Source organism: Sinohyriopsis cumingii, chromosome 11 (genome assembly GCF_028554795.1).
Source record: "Sinohyriopsis cumingii isolate HCF-2022 chromosome 11, ASM2855479v2, whole genome shotgun sequence".
Classification (NCBI taxonomy): domain Eukaryota; kingdom Metazoa; phylum Mollusca; class Bivalvia; order Unionida; family Unionidae; genus Sinohyriopsis; species Sinohyriopsis cumingii.
This window is the reverse complement of record NC_142971.1, coordinates 23638268-23664564: the sequence shown is the minus strand read 5'-3', so window position 1 is coordinate 23664564 and position 26297 is coordinate 23638268. Positions and strand designations below refer to the sequence as shown.

Genomic DNA, 26297 nt, shown 5'->3' with positions numbered 1-26297 from the left:
GAAAAAGACTACCAACACCATCTATTCTTAAGCGCGATAACGCACCAGATGGTACCGGACGGCATATTTCACCTGATATAGTAAATATGACAAATGTTGTCGCGGTTAATTGCAATTGTGATATCATCGAAAACAGCTACAGCGCAGACACGTCTGTATCTGATCAGGCAAAACAGGGATTTGTTTTATTTTCGTTTTCACCAGCATCCCCGCCTGGATTTTTACTTGTGCAAGAACTGATCAATCCTGTGTACTTGAGGTGTCACAATAATCTACAGTCGAGAGTAAATTTCTCACTAACAGACAAGTCTGGAAATCTGCTTGATATACGCGGGGAAACTCTGAGCATAAATCTGCTAATAATATCTTAATCCATTATAGCAGCAAAAAAAATTAATTTTATTTTATACTTGTGTTTTTTTCTGAGGATTTTGAAAAATTCGGCTGTTTTTGATGAAAAATCATCCATTTTGGTGAAAAAAATCAACCATTTTATCCGATTAATGCAAAGGAAAAATTCACAATTTTGCTGATTTTGTCAGGTCAAACCCCAAGCGGTTTTCTAATTGATTTATCGATAAATCATCAAATATCAACAAAATTAGCTCAAAAATCAACAATTACTGATTTGTTTTTGATAAATTTCTGGTAGTTTTGAGCTAATTTTGACGTTTTTTCACATTTTATCGATAAATCAAATAGAGAACCGCTTGAGGTTTGACCTGAAAAAATCAGGAAAATTGATAATTTTTCTTTGACAAAATCGGATAAAATGGTTGATTTTTTCCACCGAAATGATTGATTTTCTTAAAATTATTCAGAAAAAAATTATTCAGAAATAAAATAAAATTATTCAGAAATAAATTATTCAGAAATTAATTTTCGCAGCTGCCTCGCACGTGTATCAATCATTTTTTTAGATTCATACGCGTCAGACAATGCTGATCGAATTTTCTCAACGGCACGCGCCAACGGGGTAAAATCTAATATTTGTGTATCATCGATATTAATCAGCGATTTGTGCATCGCCGACTGAATTCTTTTGATTAATCTGTATTCGGACGACAGCGTGTATCGGCCTTCTTGTTTGTTCTGAATCAATGTTTCAAAATCCATTGTAATTTTGTCGGCGTCTAAATCATCCGATAAAGGAATTTCTTTGATTCGAAGTACCTCAATAGATTTGATTGTTTCATTAATATTTTCTTGGTTCATATTTATATTAGCTTAATTCTAAATGTGCGAAAAAAAATAATGATTTCAGATATATACAGAATCTAATATCAGAGTTTTTTTATTCATCTGAATCTAATATCAGAGGATAATAACCAAATTTAACCCAATATCCAAATTTGTATGAGAATGCTGAATTATGTATTCCATCTGCGTCTTTACATACTGAAGCTCGATTAATGCCAAAATATTTACCAGCTGAATCATTGATTGAAAATACATCTCTTCACCGGTCTCCATATTAATTGATTTAACCGCCTTAGAGACTCTGCGTCCGCCAGTATCACACTTTTGTAGGTTTTCACTTTGGGTAATAACCTGAAGGTCATCTACAGAATTATTGAGTTTATCTCCATCGATATGGTTAATTACAAGACCAAATTCGATTGGTCCATGGAAACATTCGTAAATGAATCTATGGTTAAGATGATTATTTCTTGGACCTCCGGCATTAAATGTCCGATAACCGTTAGTATTAACTCTACCAACAGATTTCTTTGTTCTAACATTTCTAACAACGCCGTCTCTAGATGCTTCATAGTTATCAATGGTTGGATGCTTCCTGAATACGAGATTCATTATACAATATCCATTTGTCTAAATCGAAGTTTGTCTGAAAACCTATTCAGATAATCGTCCTCACGCTTGATAGCGAGATCACTATCGGAAGATTTTTTATCATAATATCGCTTGAGTTCTCTGTATTTTTTCGCCACAACCTGAACAAATACGTGTTTCCCCTCGAATTCCAACGCCGCATCTGATACATCTGGTTGGGCCAATTCCACCTCGCTTCATATAAGCTAAATGTATTCCGCAGTATTCTTTTCTACATGACCTGTTGCAGTAATTTAACAAACCAACCATTAGCCATTTGCATTGATACATTTTATTTACTACACATTTGTCTAAAATATAATAATGAAAATATTCGACTTGGATGATATTGAATATGTTGTTCCTGAGGTAGATCTCGCTAAGAAGGAATTCGACGATGATGGAGCGGCTAATGTATGGTCCACGTGGAGGACAAACGACATAGACAATATCATGAACGATACAAGAGCTAAAAATTAATTGATTTACTCGGTGATGACAAATACATACTCAGAATCAAATTCATTGTATATAACGATAATGACGTATGCATTACTCGAGACAAGCGTGATCCTGTAATTAGCGGGAAAAAATCTGTAACGGTGAGTAAAAAATCTAAACCAGGATTATTGACCGGCATAGACAAACCGTATTATGTGCAAGCTTATCCTGTCACAGCGGTTGTTTATGGCGTATATAAATTAAATAAACCCACCGTTGAGAATCTTACTAAGATGAAGATGTCCACGAAGATAAATTGCGTAGCTGAGCGAATAATAGAGCATTTTACAAACGCGATACGCGGGAATGGGTTAACCGATCTGCGGCGAGAAAAGATTAATGCTTGGTCAGAATCTGTCGCTGATGTTGCATCAATTGACGATGTTGCTGCGTTATCAGCGAAATTAAAATTTCCCATCACGGTAAAAACAATATCAGGTGAGGTTTTATATTCATCCGCGTATAAATCCAGAGGAGAACCCATAGAAATAATTGATCATAATTCACATGCATGGAGCAGCGCGGTAACAATTTTTCCTCGAGAGCGCGGTGTTAAATTTTACAGCGGATATATTTTTGATTTTATTCATGAAATAAGTAAATCCGACCCGGTATCTATTTGGTTGTTTTCCAGTGATCAGAAATACGATCAATTCGTACGGCCTAACGGAGAATTATATCGAAATGAATCTTTACATAATTCGATGACAGCAATGGCAAAAAAGTATTCTGCGGATGAAAATTTGTTGGTTAACTGCTTTACCGTCCCATCTATTGCTGCTCACGCAGCGAGAGAGAAAAATTCGTGGAAGCCAACTCGACGTGAATTTCTTAAAGATATTCAACAGAGCTAAATCGAATACGGTCATGGTGGATTGTAAAATACTGAGTATAATCCTATGAAGATGATTTCATTTGACATGATAGCGTGTTATCCTGGTAGTTTTCTCGGAATGGGTGAGTGCAGTAAATATTTTACTCAATTTGGTCATCCCCGCGATGAGATGACCAGAATATCTATTAATGGATCATTGCCAGATTTTCCCCTGACAGGATTCGCTCGTGTTTAATCGTTTAAATTTAATGATGGTTTGCATAAGATATGTTACGCTTGGTTTGGTAAACATTTCTCAGAACAAATATGGGTTCCAATTGTTTTATTGCGATATGTGCTAGATTCTGCGATGCTAACATCGTTGACTGTCAGCGAGGCTATTGTATCATATAAAAAACAAAATGACATTTGACTGCCAACTGAACATGACGACGCGAAAGATTTGGGTAGAAAAATAATCGGAAAGTTTACTCAGGGTGGTTCGTGTGATCATCAGCGACATAATTGCAGATTGATTATGGATGAAGCTGAATTAGATTTTATAATCGCTGATACCGCTGAGAGAGGTATATTTTGTAACAGAGAAAAAATTTATTTATCAAACGGAACAAAATTAGGTACTGTAGTTAGCTATCTCGAGGGAGAGTCACCGCAGTATACTCATTTAAGATCATCAATGTTGGCGTACGCGAGCATAAATCTGCTATCGATGATAAACAGATTCCCAATGACGCTGTTAGGGTAGCTATTGATTCATTTTATATCGATAAAAAATACCAACCAGAGTTGAAAAAATTAACCGACGATGAATCATGGGGTAAATGGCGAGTAAAAGACGAACATATTTTATGGTATTGTGAAAACGCCGATGTACATGTTGAAGATAATTATTATTCCGATAGTATAACAGAAATTTCGACAGCACCATCTGTGTATGATCCAGCATTGAGATACAAAACAGTCTACGTGAATGGGCCGGGTGGATGAGGTAAAACAACCAGAATTATAGAATTATTTAAGAACGTTGATGTAATTGTATTGACGCCGACACATCGATTAACGAGAGAAATGAGACAGCGCCGCGTTAACTCATGTACGTATCATAGTTTTTTCAAGTATAATGTTCGTACATGGAATCCTTCGCGAATGGGAGAGAAATACGTGAACAGAGTAATTATATTGGATGAAATTTGCACTGTATTCGTTAAAACGTTAAAAATGTTTTTGGATTGGTCGCTAACAAAAAACACAGCGGTAATTATGTGCGGCGATCACGGCCAACCCAATCCTATTGATGGAGAATCACCTCATGAATGGCTAAAGAATTTTGTTGATTATTATGAGGAAGTTAACACCAATTACAGATCTCTTGATGGTCGGTTGAGCGAATTTATGAGATTAATTCGATTACAACCAAATAAAATTCAATGCAGTGTGATGCGAGAAATAATTCCAAAAACATCCATGGAAGATTTCTTATCAGCGTGGACTCCAAATGATTTGATTGTGGCTAGCAGAAAAATAATATGCGACGTACTTCAGCAAAGATTATTTAAATTACATCATGAAAAATATCCGCTGATGCTATTACCGTTATGTTACAGACCAACCGATACCAGATGGCAGAATATTGACGTTGATATACCAGGACAAGGAAAGCAGAATCTTGTGTTGAATGATATAGTCATCGTCGATGTTAATTTTGTCAATGATATGTTGAGTGCAGAAAAATCTCCGTGGACGTTAGGATATGCAATGACGATCCATTCTTCGCAGGGATTAACCATAACCGATATTCGAGTTTGGATTGTTGATGACCACATAGAATGGTCTAATCTGGTGTATTTAGCTGTATCTAGAGTCAGAAAAATAAATCAACTAGGACGGATTGTTTTAGATAGAATACTTATTAACGATGAAATTGACGAGTATGTGATTAAAAAAAATTGATCAGCTATAAACAAACCGATAAAAAAAATAATCTCGAATTTGATTTAGATGTCGAATTTATTTTATCGCTGAAAGAGAAACAAAAAAATCATTGTGCCGGTTCCAGTTGCATAATGACGTGGAGTTATCAAAAAAATGATTCCAGACAATTTACAGTAGACAGAATAAATAATAATTTAGGTCACAATCGCGATAATGTTACTCTGATGTGTTTAGAGTGTAATCGGCGTGGAGTTGATTATCTAAGTCACTGAGGTGGTAATTGAGTATCAGCTGGTATTACCTGTAATTGCTCGCGAGTAAATCCTCGTTGAGGCGCTAACGAATCGAGCATGTAAATTGCTGGTCTACCTGATGATTTTGTCACTGATACTATCTTATGTGTCGTCGTGCTCCAGATTGGATCTGTTGCTCTTTTTCTGCCACCCTCAGCCTCACCTGGTCTGTATAAATATCTAACGATGACACTACCAAGAACAGGTCGAGGTGAAAAATCGCGTCGTGTTATCGGTATAAAATCTTTCTGTGTGGCAATCGCTGTTTTCATTGATATAGCTCTCGTTGTTTCGTTATTTATCGCAGAAATAACACCGGGTAGCCTAACAACCCAATCATTAGATCGTTTATCCTGAATAAATTCCATAGCATACTGATAACCAAATAACCGCTCAGCTAATGTTTTGTTGAATCTCTCCACAATTGCCTGATCATTATGAATATTAACCTTACCGCGTCTTATTTTTGTATTTTTTTGTTTCATTAATGAGGGACCGCACCAAAAACTTCCCGTCCTGGATCAACTTGAAGCTAAATCGGATATGTTATTGGTCCTCGCTGATATATTTTTTCAAATGCATCAGCTACCTCAGCGGCTGTTTTCTTGGTTAATGGCTCAGCTTCTTTGTATCTGCTAGCAATATCTACTACGGTTAGGACGTATTTGTAGATTTTATCGTCAATAGTATCGTGTGGCAGAAACATTATATCAGCCTGATGAACCTCATTTGGCACACTAACATCAAAATGTGCGTGTTCGATTCGTTTTGGTGGTGATAGATAAATTTTCCATATAGCCTGTTTAGATAACCAAGCAGCAGCTGTTGATGGTTTTACTCGACCTGCTTTTGCAAGTTTTTTGATAGCTGGTTTACCCAGCCAAAATCCAACTGGAGAATAATAAATCGCTTCCATATTCATTACCAGCACCGAAGATTAATTTACCCTTCATTGCGTTTTTAATTAACCACGAATCTAACCTCTCTTTGATAGATTTATTTTTTATAGAATTTATTGCGTGAATTAAATTTATATCAGCAAGATGTCGTTGTTGAATATTTTTATTTCGATATGCTATGTCATGAATCAAACATGCCTGATCAATCGCATTAATTGGCTCCTCACCTGAATTTGGCTGATCCTGATTATTTAATCTGATATCGAGTCTGGTACCTGGTCTGTAGTAGCTGTATCCTGGTAGGTGTTTTTCTCCTGAGTATTTAGCCCAGGGGAATCCTGGCAGCGAGGGTAATTTTGAGGTGATGTCACCTCCGTGGAATCTTTTTTTTAGTTGATGAGGCAAATCTGAACTTTTTTGTGCCGCATTTTTCACATTTACCGGTAACAGCTGATCTCTTGTTGCGAGTAAGAACCGTAGTTAGCTCTACCGTTGGTTTGCGTGTTTTACATCTAACGCAATATAGATCCATAATATTTATTATATCATGAATGTAATTGATTTTTCAGTTACAAAAAAATCCGTTCCTGTCAAGCATCATGCTGCATTACCCAATTCAATTAGAATGATAATAATAGGTCCATCTGGTAGTGGAAAAACTCAATTATTGTTGAATCTGATAATGAGATGGCTAAAATGGGATAAATTGTATTTGGTTGCACCATCTGTGGATGTCAACGTTGCTATCAGGTTTTGAAAGAATTTAATGAAAATGCAGCCTTGCTGAATAATGGTGAAAATATAATTGAATTTATCACCGACATTGAGGAGGCTCCTTCAGTTGATGACCTAGATGGGTCGATCAATAATTTAGTTGTCTACGACGACGTGATGCTGGATAAACAAACTAATCCAGCCAGAATATTTTCCCGTGGTAGACATAAAAATACAGATGTCATTTATGTGACTCAAAAGTATACTCAGATACCTAAAGTGACCAGAGATAATTGTAATGTTTTGGTTATTTTTAACGGCGTCGGTGTTCATACATTAAGAAATATTCATCAGACCTGGTGCTGTGGCTACATGGATATAAATAAATTCAAAAATTTCTTCTCACGAGCTCAAGCTACACCTCATGGATTTGTAACGGTAAATCTATGTGATCCCAGGTCAAGGTATCGAATAGGTTTGGATAAAATCTTTTAACGCTGATTGGTATAATTCTGTGCAATTAGACAATAGCAGCAGGGAGGGCTCTACCTATGGTCGGCCGTACAGCAATAAACAAAAAAAAAAATTAAAATTCACGTAGAATACTTTTTTTTCTAGCTAAAATCTTCAGACTAGGGTTTTGTTGATGGAACAGGGTCCAGTAACGAATACAATTCTCCAGGAAGCCTTTATTCGGCAAATAAAACCTTTCTATGAGAGAGTTTTCTGTCGAAGGTTTATTCTTTGTTGGGAACTATCGGTCTGTCTGCCCTCCCTGCTGCTTAACCTTATTATCGCGTAAAAATTTGTACGTGATAGTAATGCGAATTACGATGTCAATACCCTAGTAGGATTTGTTAATGAATGAATCACGGTGTTGTTTAACAGTGTACATAGTTCCATTAATGGAAAGGAAATCGACCCATTCATGACAATGATGGGACAATGATGACGTTATCACAACGATTCTCTGACTAGCCCGATATAGGGATGATTAGACAGGAACAGCTGGGTCAACCATAATGTTTGTCAAAGATGGAACAGATCAAGTCAATCATAGACTAAATATAATCAGACAGCTTCGAAATGCTGCGAGTGATGCTGGTGCAGCTGTAGAAGATGTGCCGCTTTCGTAATCCTGTCTTTATCCTTGGATTTGCACCTCTTTGATCACACGTCATTGGTGCTTCGTTACGATTTTCGTGCACAATTTCCCTCAGTCACATCTTTTGGTTTCGTAGTGAGATTCGCAAGGTGATATTTGGAGCCATACACACAGTCACTTTGTTTCGTGAGAACAACTCCAAAGATTTAATTTGGCGTGATGCAGGTACAACCGCTGGTGAAATTCTGTTAGATACATTAACGTTGTGAACGTCTGTGTTATCCACTTAACTGAGTACAGAATCATGTTTGTTATCATTTAAGCAGTCGGGATTCACTTTAACATTGCTATTTTGTCACACTTACCACAGAAGCAAACTTACAAACTGCTTTTGTGTGAGAGTTTACTCGGCAAATTAGAACTCAGCATGGCCTTACTGAACCAAAAAATGTTTCGTGGCTTTTCAACTTATACCACGAGATAATGACCGGGCACAAAGTAACATGATATTTGACAACTTAGAAGTTACTGAGGTCTCTTTGCGGTTAAAAGGTCATTAGGAGCCTTCTGATGACAAGGGTTTGCAGATTTCCAAACAAAGCTTGGGTACTTTGTATCCAATTTATTACTTTTCACTGGAACACTTGGAATTATTTGGACAGTCCGTTGTCGACATGTATTTTCATGCACTTGTCAGTAACACTGGTGAGGGTTATTCATGCTATGCTGTGATACTTTCCAATAAGAGACACTGTTGTTCGTGGGTGCTGATGATCGAAGGATGGTGATCGATGCACGTGTAGACAATTCATAAACATTCATAAGTGACCCTGTTACGTACATGAATAATAATGTCCTATCACGAAGTGAAGGTCGGCTTTCGCAAAGTCAGCTGGGAAAAATCGAACACGTAAAATAAAACAATGAATTCGCAATGCCCCCGTGAGCTCGCTCAGTTTAATGCGGCAAAACACAAAAATATTTCAATAACTATACAATTATCAGAGTCAGAGGTGGCACAAATGCAAAAGACCAGTGGAATTTTTTCATTCCTTGCAAATATTCCGGCATTGTTGGCAGTAGGGGCTTTGCGGTTGCAAAAGCCTCAGCGTTAGGTGCTGTCTGAACTGCATTGGGAATGGCGTTAAAAAAGGCGGCTGGTGGCCACTTAAAAAGGACGAGGCCTTTGCCTACCAGATACGAGTCGTCGAATACACTCGAGCAAAGGTTTTCGGTTACCCGATCGCAAAATATCATGCCGTTAGCGGAAGAGAAGCTTCTAAAGTGTCCATTGACCAATTTTGATTTCCTCGTGCTGGCAAAATCGATCATACATTTTCGCGGTGTTGAGATAAACATTGCATCCATGGTGCCACGCACAAGCCAAACCGGCATCGTCAATTTCGATTCATCAACAGATCCAGGTATTCACTGGGTTGCATACGTTGTACACCTCAACATAGTCGTATTTTGTCTCGTACAGACTTAACACCGTCAGTTGAAGTTGTTAATTATTATCAGAGCGTTGACAACAACTGCTATTTCATTCGACAATGTCAGTACATACACGGTTGATTGGTACCATATGCGGTCATCTAGTCATTGAAGCGTTGCGTGCACTGGATCATTCACCAACACCACGAGCACTTATTTATTTCACATTTAAGTACGTGTAATATTACATAGCAATGTATCCTAACAATTACGGACGTTATTCAGCTCCACGACACGGTGCTGATTTGGGTCTGAGCCGATAGGCCGCCGAAGCAGATTTGTATGAGTTCACTAGTCGTGTTGTTGTTGGTGTCGATCCAGTTGAACTTGCGATTTTTGAAGATCATACTGGCAAAGTGAAATCAAGTGTAGACATTCCAGATATTATTATCAAGTTGAAAGGCAATCTGTGGTAAAGAGTCTGACTGAGCTCACTAACCACAGTGGAAGTAGAAACAGTGGTATGTCGGATGCGTCTATCCAAGGCAATATTAATAATGCTAATATTGAAATACGACTATGCGTACAAGAAGAAATCGCACGACCACGCGTGGTAATTTCATGGAGCGCAACCGCAGGAATATAAATCGAAGAAGGAGAGGAAAACGGTAACTTTTTAACCTTAGCAAATGGTCGATTATTGTAAGTTCTCTTGTTGAAAATGTTTTAATAGACCTAAACGTCACATCTTAAAGTTGTGCGAATCTGGATCACAATTGTTTATCATAACTGGACGTGAAGGTTAACGGGAGAGACTAGTAATGTTGATATTTGTCACCTATATCATATATCGATAAATCTGGTCATTTTGTAGATTTGTGTCACATCTGAAGTATCAAAATCTTTAGTCAATAGAAATAAATTCCAGTTTGAAGTTCTCAACGTTTATTATGTCGGGTACTTAACCGTCTTCGGTGTGTGTGTTTCAGGTTATATCCTATTATTCAATATAAATAATGGAATCTTACTGCGGTGATGAAGATGCGGCATTCACCAACAGGGTGTTAGACCAACTGGCAGCGCATGCTAATAGTGATAAGAATTGCATTCCACTTGTCAATGAATATCTGCTTTAGAGTAGTGTTAACAAACCCTCGTATGAACTGTTATATGGATTTCTTAAGGGTCAAGTAGAAATTACAAATAACAGATGCGATATAAAATTACTAAGAGAACCGCGCTGATCGTAAAATAGAACCGCGCATGTTTGGTCGTAGATACCATCTGCGGTATTGCGGCGGCAGCAACTGTTGGTCTTGGTGTGACTAGAATCACAAGAACATCAATCATTGTAGGTGCACCAATCAGATTTGTTATCGGAGCTACAAGGATAGTAACCGGTGCCTCTGGTGGTGATAGCAAATTAATATTATGGCGACTACATTCCTGAGTATGCATCTTTTCTGAATTACTTGTGGCCTTAAATAACAGTCTCAATACGATTAGTAAATTGTGCTCGGCTGCAAGCGAAGATAAAATATTCAGTGCGGCTTAGTTTGAGACTCTGATGGAGGAAATGAAAATTATGAGGCAGTTACGATAACAAATAAGAAACATGCGCGGATTTACAAACGAAAAAGTCAAATAAAAATCAGTCTTCATTCAGCGTGCATATATTGATCGTTACCATAGACTTGCCTGTTTGAGTAAATTACTCTCTGCATGATTTGTTGTCGTTTCTACAATCACGTACATTAATACAAATGGTCGGAGTTGGTCCCACTGTCCTTCTTTGTGGACATTTCCATCCGGACGAGACTCTTCTCACCACGACTGGATCACTCGCGTTACATGTCTGTTTGCCTGCGTGAGGTCAAATTAAAAGTGAACAAAAGACAATGCTCACATATGGTCTAACTGATTATGGTGAGTAGAGGTGAAAACGGGTTGAAAGGCCTCCAAGTGGGCCGGTGGGGCAAAAACGCCAGTTTCTTACTATTTAAACAAGTATATCCTACCACTGAAACACCTACTAAAGTTCAATGTTTTACCAAAGATCCATAAACAGAATATGCCGTTGCGCCTGGTAGTCAGTAGTGTGAGCCCTATTATCTGTAAATGTGAAAAATATTTGACCAAGATTTTATCACCTTTTCGGTTGATAAAACTCATTATCATATTAAAAACTCAAACAAAAATTGCCAGCCTGATTAACGATAAGAATTTGTAGAGGATGAGGTCTTGTTTTCATACGATGTAAGCACTTTGTGTACTTGTGTACTGGTTGATAGGATTTTGTCAGGTATTAATGACAGATTATCATCTGACATTACCCTTACGAGGAGGACATCCAACTCACCACAACAAGTAACAATGCTGTTTGAATTTTGCATGAAATGCACATATTTTGTATACGATGAAACTTGTTACCTTCTAATACTTGACACTATTATGTAGTCACCAGTTATCCCTATAGTGTGTAATTTATATATAGAACGCTTGGAGTCGTTAGCGCTCACCTCAGCTTCCAATCCTCCGGGTTGATGGTACAGCAATGTTGATGGCACACACAAAGGAGAAGTTAGAATATGTAACTGAATTCACAGATCACATTAACAGAACTGATTCAGATATTACTCTCGCCATATAAGAGAAATATGGCGGCTTAGCATTTTTAGACACAAACACCCTAAGAAACATCGACTGCACGTTGATGATTACTGTTGATCGTAAACCTACACATACCAACCAGTACTCTAGGCTTGACTCGCACCATCCAATAGATCAGAAACGCGGGGTCATGAGAACATTACATAATAGAGCCAATGTCATTATACCTGACCACACGGATTTAAAGCGAAAATCCGGTCATGTCAGTGCTGCCCTCAAGAGGCATCATTGTCCAGAATGGGCGATTAAGAATGTTTCCAACAGGCTGAACACTAGTCAAGAAGAGTCGATCAATAAGTATGAAAATGGACTCGAACGGTTACACAATCATACCATATGTGAAAGGGATTACAGAATGCCTGAAGCGCGTTTTTTAGTGACACAAAATTAGTGTTTGTTTTAATCCATACCCGACCCTAACAAGCTAGTTCATCCAAAAGATAAGACTGATATGAAAGATATTTGTGGAGCTATCTATCACATAGAGTATGAAGGTCGGGGTGAAAGTCAGTACCACCATGAGTATATTGGGGAAACAGACAGGACATTGAAAATGAGATTTAATACACAGTGAAGACCAAGTTCAAGCTCGTGCGAGGTATCACGGCACATCGTCAATGATTTCTCTGGCCAAACTGTATCTTAGGACACAGCAAAAAATAATACATCGAGAACAAGCCTGGTCTTAGTGGGATGGGAGGTGTTTCGAGAACCTACCTTTGTCTGTGCGCAAAAACCGACACTGAACAGGGTCGGGGGCCGATACAATCTGCGGCATATCTGAGACGATATTTTAACATCGCTAACTATTCCCTCGGGTGATGTTAACAGTCAGTAGATAACATATCAGTATGCTGATGAAGTCTTAAGTAGGAGGATGAAAGCTTTCAGGTAAGCTTTGTATATGTATTGCATATGTGACTTAAAAATTAATACATCATAAAATATGAAGAATACTGTACAGTTAAATTTTCACCGAACTATACAAGGTCATGTTATGTTGATCTTTTGGTTAACCAATTAAATTGCACATTTCTTACTACTGAAAGTGAATCAACATCATTTGAAACATCGTTGGAAACGATAAATCTCCCCAACACGATACGCAACTATTTATCTGGCAGGCTTCGAAATATAAGTGGACAATGGAATTCCAAACGTCACGAAAACATGAACTTCTATCGATGCCTGTCAGATCTTCGTAATGTCGACGATCTCAATGAGAATCTTACAATGCAATATAAACTTTTTTAGGGACAAAATATCACGCTATAGGTCCTTACTGAGGATGATAACTCTAGAATTGTATCATAATAATTGTAATGAGTAATTGATTATTTATCGTTTCGATGACATTCTAAGGTTTTATAATCATTCAACCATCCATCTGACATACATACAAAAATAGGTACATACATACACAAACCAAATACATACATGCATTAAATGACTTTATGTTTGTGTATTTTCTATGGAAACGTAATGTTTAAAATAAAAATGGGTACCTACTTGTCATTTAGGTAACACAATGACGTACAAATCTGGGGGTTCTGTACTGCTTCAGAAGTTCACATACCTCTTCCAATAGATATTGTAAAGAGGAGCGGACCCACAAGAATATAAGGATGCCTACACAGACCACTTTTACAAGCCAAGGAGCAACCTTCAGTGCTGCGACAATTACTGACGGTTGCTCACAGACTCCCTCTTTACTGACAACTGGGTTCTCAGTGTCAGTTCTAAACATACTAACCAGCATGGAGAGGTTCGCCGAGGCATGCGACAACTACGGCCTCACGATCGGCACCAAAAAGACTAAATTCATGTACCAACCTCCTCCGGGGAAGCTATTTTGCGAACTGAGCATCACAGTGAATGGTCAGAAACTCCAAGCTGTCGACAGTTTCACGTATCTAGGAAGCAGATTCTCAAAAGCATTTAACATTGCTAGTGAAGTCAACAGTAGAATTGTTAAAGCCAGCTCAGCCTTAGGGAGACTTCGTGTGAAATGTATTGGACAGAAGAGGTTTCAGTCTTACCACAAAGCAGAAAATGTACTGTGCTGTAGTGCTCACCACCATCATGTATGTCTGTCTTCACGTTGCTCCAGAGGGCCCAAGTTAGATGGACAGAGAACACATCGCCCGCATACCCGAGGACATTATCCCCAATAGCTCCTCTATTAAAAACTTTGAGAGGGAAAGCGTACTGTTGGAGGACAATAGAGGCGCTTCAGGGACTCAATGAAGATGTCCTTAAAACACCTGCATATCAGCATTGTGGGAGACTCTTGCTCAAGACTCCTCCTGGTGCAAAAAGATCACACCTAGCACCCGCGCAGTAGAACAGCATAACATTGCTGATGCGCAGGGAAAACGTGCCGATAGTAAGCCCAGAACTGCAAACACCTCTACATCGATACCAATCCTTGGCCTCACTAGTCATCTGTGTACACACCGCTTGACAACATATAAATAAAACTCTTGTCATGATCGACACCGATGGGCGAACATCAACGGAAGCTCTTTGCATCTATTGTCATTAATATATATAATCAGTCTTTATAGAAATGAAAAACGAAGAAACAAATGTTAACAATCGTAATGTATGCGTATATTTACTTACCAAAATACAATGAAAGTCACAACGAAGTTATGTTCACAACAAATGTCACGGACATTTAAATCACCTATTGCCTTTGACAGAAGCTTTTTATCTCAGCTGATAATGGACGTAAAGAAGAATACTAAAATCTGCTCAAACGTTTCTTTCAAGGTTGTCAATGTCCGTATCGATCAATGTCTCTTTTTGCCTACATTTATTTGCTATCAGTAATGTTCAGCAAAAATGATATCGCATACCAAATACACTAAAATAGAAGCTTTTGATTTTAATAAATAAATCATATTTATGTTTATTTATTTATTTATTTATTTATTTAGTTATTTTTTCCATGAGTGACTCAGGATGTTTCAAATGGTTAGACCAGTTATTGGAACTGCCTAATGTTAAAAACTCGACAAGACAAACTCTAGGTGTTTTGAATGCCCTTGACGTAGGTTGTCAACATAGAATAGTACTTACGTAAAGAAACGAGTATGTGAAGTTGTGTTGTCTGCAGAATGATGCGCATAGATTCCACCTGTTACGCGTAAAATGTTTCATCATGTCAAACTCGGCTTTAAACAAGTTCAATGACATGCAATTGTTACCTGAAAAAAGGAAAAACAAAAGTATAAAAGTTCTTAATTTTTTATGTTTTGTACAATTTCAGACATGTTCTGTAAGGTTTGTGGAGTGAACGGATACAATTATTTGATTAAGGTAGAACAGACACAATTTTGTTCTGAAGCAGCATTGTCTTTAATAATTCAAAGAGCAAGATCCCATTTACAAAATATAATACACAAAGAATGTATTTTCCTGAAATTCAAGCAATGCTGGATAGAGCTACGATGACTCGCCATCCGAACTCTCATTTCATCATTGTATTAATTTATTTATTTATTTATTATTTTATTTTTATTTTAGATAATTTGGGCCAGAGATTCTTTTCTATCATTGCCAATGACCACCAGACACTGTGCTAGTAATGAGGGGCCCCCAAATCACCGTGTGCATTTATTATTAAGTAGGATATGCAATATTTTGATAATGAGAGTCGTGTCTTCAAACTTGAATGATAGACACGTGATACTAACAGGTTGACCACACATGGAAATTGTCTTCGATGTGAGTGTACGGATAATAATAATAATAATAATATTTATTTAACGAGGACAACACATTTGGTCATGGCTGACCCATTTGCCATGTGGTCCTCAAGTTTTGTAATTGCTATGTTAAGAAAAACGACCCAAACTAATGGTTCATACACATAATTAGGTATCGTCTCACACTCATTCATACATATTTAACGTGAACGAATATAGATACAGCTAACGTTCAAATCCCTGCATAGAGTTCCCACTCCTTAATTTTCTTTCAAATGTGTGTTATATCTGTGAATACGGCACGATTGTTTGAAAAATCATAAAATATTTTATGTGACAGTTAAATACACCATGCGTTAGTTTTAATGATTTTCTTGAAATGACGATTTCTATCTTACATCAATTGCAGATTAGATAACTATTTTTTTAAAAATCTTTATTATTCTTTAAAACTTCTTTAAACAATCTACAGTCAATTTTTTTAGCCATATAATAAAGAATCCTCCTTACCAAAAATCGTATTACTGGGGCCTGGTAGGTATAAAAGCGAACCGTCTGCGGAGAATAGGAAATATTGGCTGGAGTTGTATTTTAATGCGCCTGCATGTAAACCAAACACTCCGTCTGGTTGAGAACGTACTCCAAAGGTGACTTCAAGCCTGAAATTCAAAACAAAAGTGACATAACCTACCTCATACATATGTCATTACTTTAGTACGCAGCAAGATAGCGAATTAAAATTTACGCCATAATTTTCAATTTTCTTCCGCAAATTGGAATATTTTTGTCACGAAATTATTATTTATTTTTTTTTAACATTTCCATTGTAGAGGAAATGTTCTTATTAAAAATGTAATTGGCAAGAACAAAATTATTTTCGAAGCAAGGACAGCTGTTTCTTTGCTGCGGGTACACCATATTCTATTGTAAATGATTTACTAATGCCTTTAGCATTTGGCATTTTAAATATTGTTTGAAAATATACGTTCTCTAACATGCAATAAAATGAACAGAAAAGAAAAGATTGAAAAGAGAGGCAATTATAATCTAAATTTATCTATATATGTAAGTACCTGGACAAAGAAGTTAAATCCAAGTCATAGCTGATGTTGAATTGCTCAGGTGACGGAAGTGATGTCTGCAGCAAGTTGGTAGCAGAGAACCATTCAGCGCTATTGGCATCACTGGAGTTGAATTCGAGCATAATTAACGGCGAACCAGTCTCACTCAGGAAAAGCAGGCGAAGCTGAAAAAGACAACAACTACTGCAGCATGATAAAATTAGTCTTTGCAGATAACACGAAAATCTCTGAAGAAAATGGCAATTCTCAGCGTCAACTGTGCCTTCTTTATCTTTTTACGTCAGACATTATTTGCATTGGATGTATATACATGCTTGTTTACCATTTACTGAATCATTTGCGCCACAACTGAAACTACACTAATATGAATGATTCAGTTGACCTAATATGCAAATAGAGTTTGGTCACAAATTATCAAAACGTTACATGAAATTCTCTCTGCGAAATAAATGTTACGAAAAAATACCAATAAGTCAAATCCCCTAAATGAGCGCATATTACGAGTTTACTAACCGACGCATGCGTGTCACAACTGGCCACATTTTCCATGAAGTGGAGAACGGCACGGGGAAAACAGCAATAAATTCTTGACTCGATTAAAATGTTTTGCATAAAGGCACGTGCACATTCTTTGTCCTGTGTAAAAGAACGTTCATCTTTGCGTTTAAAAGTAAATCTTAATTTGATTGCATTGTTCTGGATTTTACAATCTCCTCTGAAGTAGTCATACAAAGTAAATCACGAGCATCCGGAAACAAAACAAAATAATAAAAACAACAGAAAAAAAACATGTAAAAAGGAAACAAAGGTAATATTCAGCCGCTCTTACTGTTCAATATCAACTCAAGTTCCCGAGATACCGGCTTGACCATTATGTGTTAGTCACAGCTGGATTCATAGTACGTCCATCACACACAGTATCAAGGCACGATTGTACTATGCAACAACTGACATTTAACTTGGCATCACGAGAAACAAATCGAGAATGATTTCATCGTCATTGACCTCTGCGCAGGAAAGCACAGAATCATTTCTTTCAAACTTAGTTCGAGCGTTAGGCCTAATCATTGGCCCAACTTGGTCAGAAATCAGAACAAATCCAACTGTATTGTATTTAGTTATGAGTTTTTGTTACCATGGGATAGCCTACATGTAAATGCGCCGTTAGCGAACGATCAACCTCGGTATGATGGACTTTACGGAAACGCTTCATTCGTTGCAAGGAAGCAAATCGTTTGTCATTGATTTCTTATTCACAGTCGATAAAATTTCTACCGGCTTTGACCGTGATCCTAGTGAGAATGACCTTATCATGTACGACGATGTGATGTTTCAATACCTATACAACCCCGCAAGAATATTTTCCCGGGGCCTACACTGAGAAGCAGGCGTGATTTTACACCACAACGATACGCGTAAAATGATTCTCGACAACTTTAACATGTTAATAACACTTTTCGTGACATTAGCGCACATTACTTCGAAAACATTCATTGGATCTGGTGTGCTGTTGATTACTCGGAGGAGGAATTTCGAAGTATGTTTGCAGGAAATCACCCAGGACGAATATAGCTTCCTCACGATTGATTTCATCGCGCGCATTTCGATGGTTTAGACACATCCACTTGATGTATATAATAACCACCGCCACCAATGTCATAATGAAATATGCTGGCCGATGGGACAAAGTTGCCCAGGATCTACTGAAACAGAGATGTCCATTAATGCTTCCGAGATATGTTTGCGCCACGAGAAGACCGACAGAACTAACGGGAAGACCTCAAGGCAGGTTTTGGACTATCGTTGCGCAGCTGATCAAACTCGCGTACGACACAGCGGTACAAGTACAGAAAGTCGCAGAAACAACCGCCGCAATGATTGGAACAGAACCAGAACTTGTTCCGATTCTCAGAATAGTAAATTAGCAGTTGCCCGTGTATCCAGAAGCGGTTGTACGTCAAACGATGGCTTTGTTCCAGAAAAAGGAGACCGAGGCAATGACGCCACCCAAGCAGAAGTCAATGTTATCACGCCCTAGCATATTTAACTATCTAGGCAGCAAATTGATTGAAAAAGATGTAGAATTTTCGCATGTTCTTACAGCGACTGGAAAGGTTATATAACGGGATCATATTATAATACACGTAACGACGAGGTAGCATCTGACAATTGGGCTAAATCGATATATCGGGAGAGGTTTATAAAGACTGTTGTAATAGGGTTGAAGGAATTGTTTCCAAATGTCAAAATGTATTAAAAAAATCTAAACAGGAGAGCACAACCGGAAGAAGCAGATGTACTATCTAGCGGAGGTATCGGTTTGCCCATTGTTAATTGCTCAACCGCAGGTCATGAACTCGTAAAAAGGTTGGAAAAACTAGTGGGGTCGCATCGCGCTGGAAACAAGGTGGTCATTATGAAGCCGCATCGATTTGCCAGCGGTTTTTTACCAAGAGTATCATGTACCCGAATAGGTTTTGCTCGTTGACGTGCGAACACAATGAAGTCAGTAATGATGTATATAACACAGACGATGATGTCTGAAGCCATTTACGTGTTATGTTAAATCAGTGCTGGGGTGCACCGTATAATTGCAAATACAATCCCAAGTACCACATGGTTACAATCTTATCATCGAAACCCAACGTTTATCTACAACAATCGCCGAGGAAAATTCAGCAGACTCGAGATCGCATGATTGTTGGAGTTTGTTTATAGCAGTTGGCTTAATATTCGATTGTTTCCCGGCGAATAATTCGATTTATTTTGGCAGAGGGTGGTTGAGAAAGTATCTGGGACATTGCTGGATTCACCACGTGCGCGAACAAGATTGAAAAAATCAAAACTGAGATTCGACGGAAGATCACATTAGTGACCGAAAAGGCCCTAACGTTTTAATCAGTGAACACCAGCCTTCAACCAGCTATGCTATCTCAATTAAATGTACACATTATGAGGTTGATATTGCGCAGCTCAGTCTTAGCTGGGAAAAGGTCTTTGTTGACCTGAAGATATTAATGAGATTTCCCCAAACGAGCCAATGTCGCATGCAGCATCTGACTGTACCAATTATACTATCACGCCAGTCATCATCGGGATTACATCGACGATCCATGTTATTCTTATATGTGATGCCATTAGCGGCAATTACGAAATCGGATCGTTAACAAGTGTTAGCCTCTTATGGTTATATATTGTTTGGGTTCTCCCCTAATGTGACCCCTGATAATCTGATCTCAATTACTCCTGTGTCACATGTATATCTCCCATGCAAAAATCTCCGCTTGACAGTATTTTGTTTAACTCTTGTGGACTGGAACAGGCACATGTCGGACATTTACAGGGAGACTATGACGATACAACTTTTAACTAGATATTGACCTATTTAATTCAATGAAAGTCGTAAGAGACGTGTGTGTTGTTAACGCCAGAAAACCCGTTTACGCTTATATTATGCAATTGGTCTTGGCGATGTTTTCCTTGGATTTCTCACACGATCCCCAAAGGTTCTCTTAGATTTGGCCTTGCGCTCTGCACCGATCGCTAAACAAGTCACGCTTTTGGGAAACAAATAGTGTCTTCATAAATTTGTAATTGAACCTGTTACGTTTCAAATGAAATGTCCCTTTTGCGTAAACATGTCACGTTAAGAAGAGGACAAATCTAAAAGATATCAGCTGCGATAAAAAGCCAAACCAGAGTTTATTTGAAACGTTCCTTATGAGACAGGTTATCCGAGACCAACTCACTGTTGTTGACACCAACGCAGGCACAACAATTTAGAACAGCCAAACATATATGATGCGGAATTACTCTTAATTTTTCAGAGGCCAGTGTCACCGCGATGAAACACGACGGTGGAAAATCGATTTGTCTCAGTCACATTGGCCTCATGACCACATTTGGGGTCAATGTCTTCCTCTGTGAGCTCAAGTCCATGAACTAATCTTGATTTACTTCCAATAATAAAATCAATGCCATATTTCCGATGTGTCTTTATGCGGGATAAGATTGGGGCCAATGGCTCTTCACCCAACTGGGTAACTGGAATCATTAACCTAGATTCAACAACAGGACCTGGAATTTACTATGTCGTATACGTGGTGACACCCAAACATCATCTATACTTGACTCATACGGGCTTGCACAGCCACGAAAAGTTGTTGATTATTTTCACAGTGATGAAAACAGATGACACCTACTTTATTCAACGCTGCAATTACAAACTCATCTTGATGGTCCCACATGTTGACCTCTTGTTGTTGCATGCATTTGAACGTATATCAAACCTGCAAATGCTTTCTACTTTTACACCATCATATCAAAACTACGCAAGATACAATAAAAAATGAACGATGATATTCACGTACGTGAATTCGTAAAAACCTAACGCGATCTTGATGAGGATGTGGCTAGGTTTGCCACTGAATCGGATTTAAATTAGTTTACCAGCCGGGTTGCTATTGATGTCGGCCCGGACGAGCCTGTGATTTACCAAGATCAAACTGGAAGCCTCAGAAGACCAACGTGAACATTCAAGATATTATTTTAAAGGTGTTAGGCACAATTGCAGATCTCCGTCCGAAATCAATGACATCGGGGAAATCAGAGACTCTGAATGTCGATTGTTTTTGTCAAAAAAATACGTCGATACATATTCGGTATTAAAAGTTTTAAAGTCTATCGATGAAAAGAGTGGAGACGTTATTATGGACAATTATCGAATTCAAGTGATTAAAGAGCCCATTGATGATACTAATTCAGCAATCAAGCAATATGTAGATGTAAAGATCGCTAAGGTACCCTCACCAGAACGCGTAATTATTTCATGTACACAATACCTAAAGTTGCTGACCAAAGGAGCTGAAAAATAATGATGTATTAACAAATGGTTGAATTTGTTTTACACGTATGAATGGTCTTGATAAACCTAAATCACAGATCCTAACAGTAAGTGAGTCTGAGTCATATTCATTTATTGTATCTGGTTATTATAATGTATGGGGTCAATTACCTCTCTTGATAAATAATCGGCCTGGTCGATGAATAATAATAAGTAACAATCTGCACGATACATATATAATATCAGTATCATTAGTCATCAAAGATGAACTTTACTTTGAAGCATTCGACATCTATATATACGAAAATTTAACCGTCTTTGGTTTTTGTGTTTATCATGACATGAAAGTGATGAATTCTGACCGCGGTGTTGTCGTTGCAAAATGTGCTCACGGGTGTTGGAGCTGTTGACATCAGATGCTAACATTAATGGTGATTTCATTCCACTTGTAAACGAATATCTGACTGGTATTAAATAAAACATGGCATACACTGAAATACAATCTTGAAGAGACCCAAACAGAAATCTGCAATTGGGACCTCTTGATGTACCCAATACCAACCATATGCCAACTTGGCGCTAAAGCATTATTATGTGAAAATGCCCGATCACTACCTGCACAGCCATGCATGAAAATATTTAAGGATTGTTTCTACAGGTGAAATTCACCGTCAAATTCAACCGGGTTGTATTCCCCGACGGTTATGTTTCACTAACATTGACTTAACCAAGAAGAAAAAAGTTTTGGCTGTTATTCAACAAAGACTCAATTGTCTGTGCAACCGTTTTTGGACGATGACGAATAACCGTTTCAGTAGTGTAATCGGTGTGTTTCTATATGAACCGAGTGCTATTTACACAGAGTACACAATCGCCGTAAACTTAAACATTGGTCATGCAGATGTTTTCTATAATCGTAAGACAGTTGTACCAGTAGAAAAGAATGATTGGTTATAGAGCGCATATGCGTGTGGCATCTGAAGAACTTAAGATTGTCCAGCAATTATATTTCGCGATCGCATTAATAGAAGAACTATGATAGACCCACACTGTTTCCGACGCGATAAAATAAAATCGAAGCGGAGCAACAGCTGTGGGATAAAATCACCACGAGAAAGGCTCTACTCGTGATATACAAACACATGTGTGTGGTTGTAGATGCATTTTATATACTCACCTCAGCAACCACCGTTGGACTTGGTGTGTTGGAAATCATGAGTACGACAACTATTATAATGCAATTGGAGCTATATCAGTATTAACCGATGTGAATGGCAACACTGGTAAAATTGTTTCAGTACGGCTGCATTCGTGAATTTGTGTCTATTCAAAAATTCTCGCGACGACACAAATTAATCTCAACACAATTGCCAAGTTGTACTCTATGGGTATTGATGTTAAAACGATTTGCATAACTGAGTTAGACACCGTTTTCGTGGAATCAGAAAACCACCGGCGACCCAAAGCGCAGATCGGAACCGGCGCGAGCTAAAATAGGTAGCGCAATTACAAGCAGTGAAAGTCGAGTGATGTACTTTTACAGCATAGAAGTATACAAATACTATAGAAACAATCAGACCATACACCACAAATTATTCCGGAAATATTCCTGCAGAAGAAGTCAAAGGAATGTATTGAATCAAGTTAATCAGACTATATTAGATATGGAATGCTCTCAAATATTGTCCAACTGTCAAAGCATCGGCATCAACCGGAAAGTATTACGTCGATAAAAAGATTTGATCCCGAAAAAAATCTATTTATAGAAACATTTGACATCGACAAAAGAGATCAAAAGCTCATAATTTATAATCTCGAAATAACAATGGATGAATTCATTTTTATGGAAGACAAAATATCAGAGCTGGATAACATATATTAGCAAACGACGAAAATATTATACTATTACAAAAGTTCCTAACACTGGCAGTTGCTGGACGCTTTGTTATTTAAATCATAGAGCATTTTACTAAACAACGATGGAAAGAAGGAGGCAAAGATATGACAGAAGAAATTTTAGGTGACGTTAAACAAGAAATCTGAGAAGAACTGTTGGAAAAGCAACTGACAAATTGCTGTGACCGTCAGTATACTTATTATGTTGTAGCCCATCGGTCTGTTCAACACGCGAGAGTTGATGTAAATCATAATCGTGTACGCGAATGTAGACATGGCGGGTGTGGGGATGGGGTTGGTTCATGGTAACGCTCACATATTATAATCGCTGGTTTGTGATGTGAAGACAAAGTCATAAGGGGTAAAGGGCTTTGATCAAAGTCAGTAACAAAATGTCTAAAAGTTCTATTTTCATACTACTGACTTAAACTCCAACAACGTACGGAAAGCTGTACGCTTTTCTCCGTGAATATAGCACAAAAGTGGGCATTGAGTTGGATATATATGGCCATTCATGCTCTAAAGTTTTGAAATTATGTAAATACAGTTACCAATTTGTGTACCAAAGACAATCTTTTAGCGAATTCAATTGATCATCATCATTAGAGCTTCATACAGATTTAGTATTGTCCCTTTCTGCATTTCATTCATCTTTATTCTTCACAGTATGCAAATCTTATTTTTTTAGATAGTCGATTCTACACATTTTGCAAATATTTAGAACTGAAAATTAAAAATCAATACCGCCTAGGGACGTCTAGTGTGTTTACCAAAGGACTTCACTAATTGTAATTTACTTGATTATCATCACAAACAATCATGGAGATGAATTTACTTCAAACCTTTTAATCAGTACAGATTGAAGACACCATATAATTACAGTTATTATAGTATTTTGTGCAAGGCTTCCAGATTTGTCGTGCCCAAAATTATTATTCAATTTATAGAGTATTTATGGTCTGGAACCCTAATACTAACAAGACGTACTTTGATCGGTTTTAAATACTAACATGACGTGGTTTGATCGGTTTTAAATACTAACATGACGTGGTTTGATCGGTTTTAAATACTAACATGACGTGGTTTGATCGGTTTTAAATACTAACATGACGTGGTTTGGTCGGTTTTAAATACTAACATGACGTGGTTTGATCGGTTTTAAATACTAACATGACGTGGTTTGATCGGTTTTAAATACTAACATGACGTGGTTTGACCGGTTGTAAATTCCCATCGGTGTACAAATAACGGTGTGTAATTATACCTACCCGAGAAGGCTTCCGAACGGACCAGTTGTCTATTTTGCCACTTCGAAATACTGTGACATTTGTTGACAACAGTCTTTCCAGAGACATATCCAAATTGCTGGAGTTAGTTGGATAGCTAGAATTAATCCATACGTCAAGGGGGCTCACTCCCGCTTCCGCTTTCACCCAGAGGAGTGTTGTCCAATCTATTAATTAAATAAACAGCCAGTTATATTTATTATGATTCGATTTATACACATGCAAGAACATACAAACGCTCTCTCTCTCTCTCTCTCTCTCTCTCTCTCTCTCTCTCTCTCTCGTTAATTGGGCTAAATGGATTCAGTCAAGTAGGAAGATTACAGCATCATATTAACTGGAATTATTTCAGATTATAAGGGCATGGGAAAATGGGAGAACGCTGTTCAACTTTAATTTTTAGATACGGTTGCACATGTCCTGTAGTTTAAAGTGATTCAGCGATATCTCGACTGATCTAACATAGCAACCGTCGTCATCAATCCTTCAAATTCAGCGTTAGCAAACGCGACGAATCTTTTCTCACCCATGCGACACAAAAATCAAGATGATTCGTTAACCTGGTTTTTAAATCTCAGTCTGTTTGTCATAGTCATGTTGTCCCAGTCATGGTGTCCGCAGACTAGAAAGGACTTTGTAAAGGGAAGCAACCGTTGTTGTGTTTTTGCTGTGCCTGACGGAGTTGTTTTACAATCAAACGTCAACGATAATAAAAGACAAAAAACAAAGAAGCAACAACGAGATGTAACGAAATGAACTTCACTCATGTGGATAACACATCATACAAAACATTTTGAGACAGAAAGACAAACAGACAGAAAAACAGTCTAGCAAATTTGTCGCTGATCATAAATAATTGTATATCCTACAAATATTTACTTCTTTCTTCATATTTAGAAAATTACTTCTAGCTAAATATATTTTTCACATTTATTTGTAATAGGTATTATGGAACGTTTTGAATGGCACTTGAGATGACACAGACAGAAATGTAGCTTGGCGTATGGCCCTGAAGTTTACCAATCAAGAGAGATCTTAAAAGGTAACATAAAGACTTGAAGAAGAAAGATTTGAAAGGGAAAGAAAACCAAACAAACACTGCCGATGAAGTCAGTGATGAAGACTTCATTAAACTGTTTGAAACTTCGCCGTTGTGTTCAAATACACTATCCGATTTATTAATCACTTTATGGTTAACAATACATTGCACTTTGGTGTACGATGAGGGCAAAAGAACACAGAATCATCAATGGGGAGATAACTC

At 37.7% G+C, this 26297-nt stretch overlaps 1 protein-coding gene across 1 annotated transcript in view; it reads right to left on the bottom strand.

Annotated features, from left to right (window-relative positions):
- The window catches only part of LOC149787779 (uncharacterized), an 83358-nt gene that overhangs the window by 36280 nt on the left and 20781 nt on the right, over nucleotides 1-26297 (bottom strand). The window contains exons 2-5 of the mRNA XM_089975666.1: nucleotides 25016-25200; nucleotides 17000-17172; nucleotides 16437-16585; nucleotides 15298-15425 (exon numbers count right to left, since the gene is read on the bottom strand). Of these exons, the coding sequence (XP_089831792.1) occupies nucleotides 15298-15425; nucleotides 16437-16585; nucleotides 17000-17172; nucleotides 25016-25200 (635 nt within the window). The remainder of the gene's footprint in view (nucleotides 1-15297; nucleotides 15426-16436; nucleotides 16586-16999; nucleotides 17173-25015; nucleotides 25201-26297) is intronic.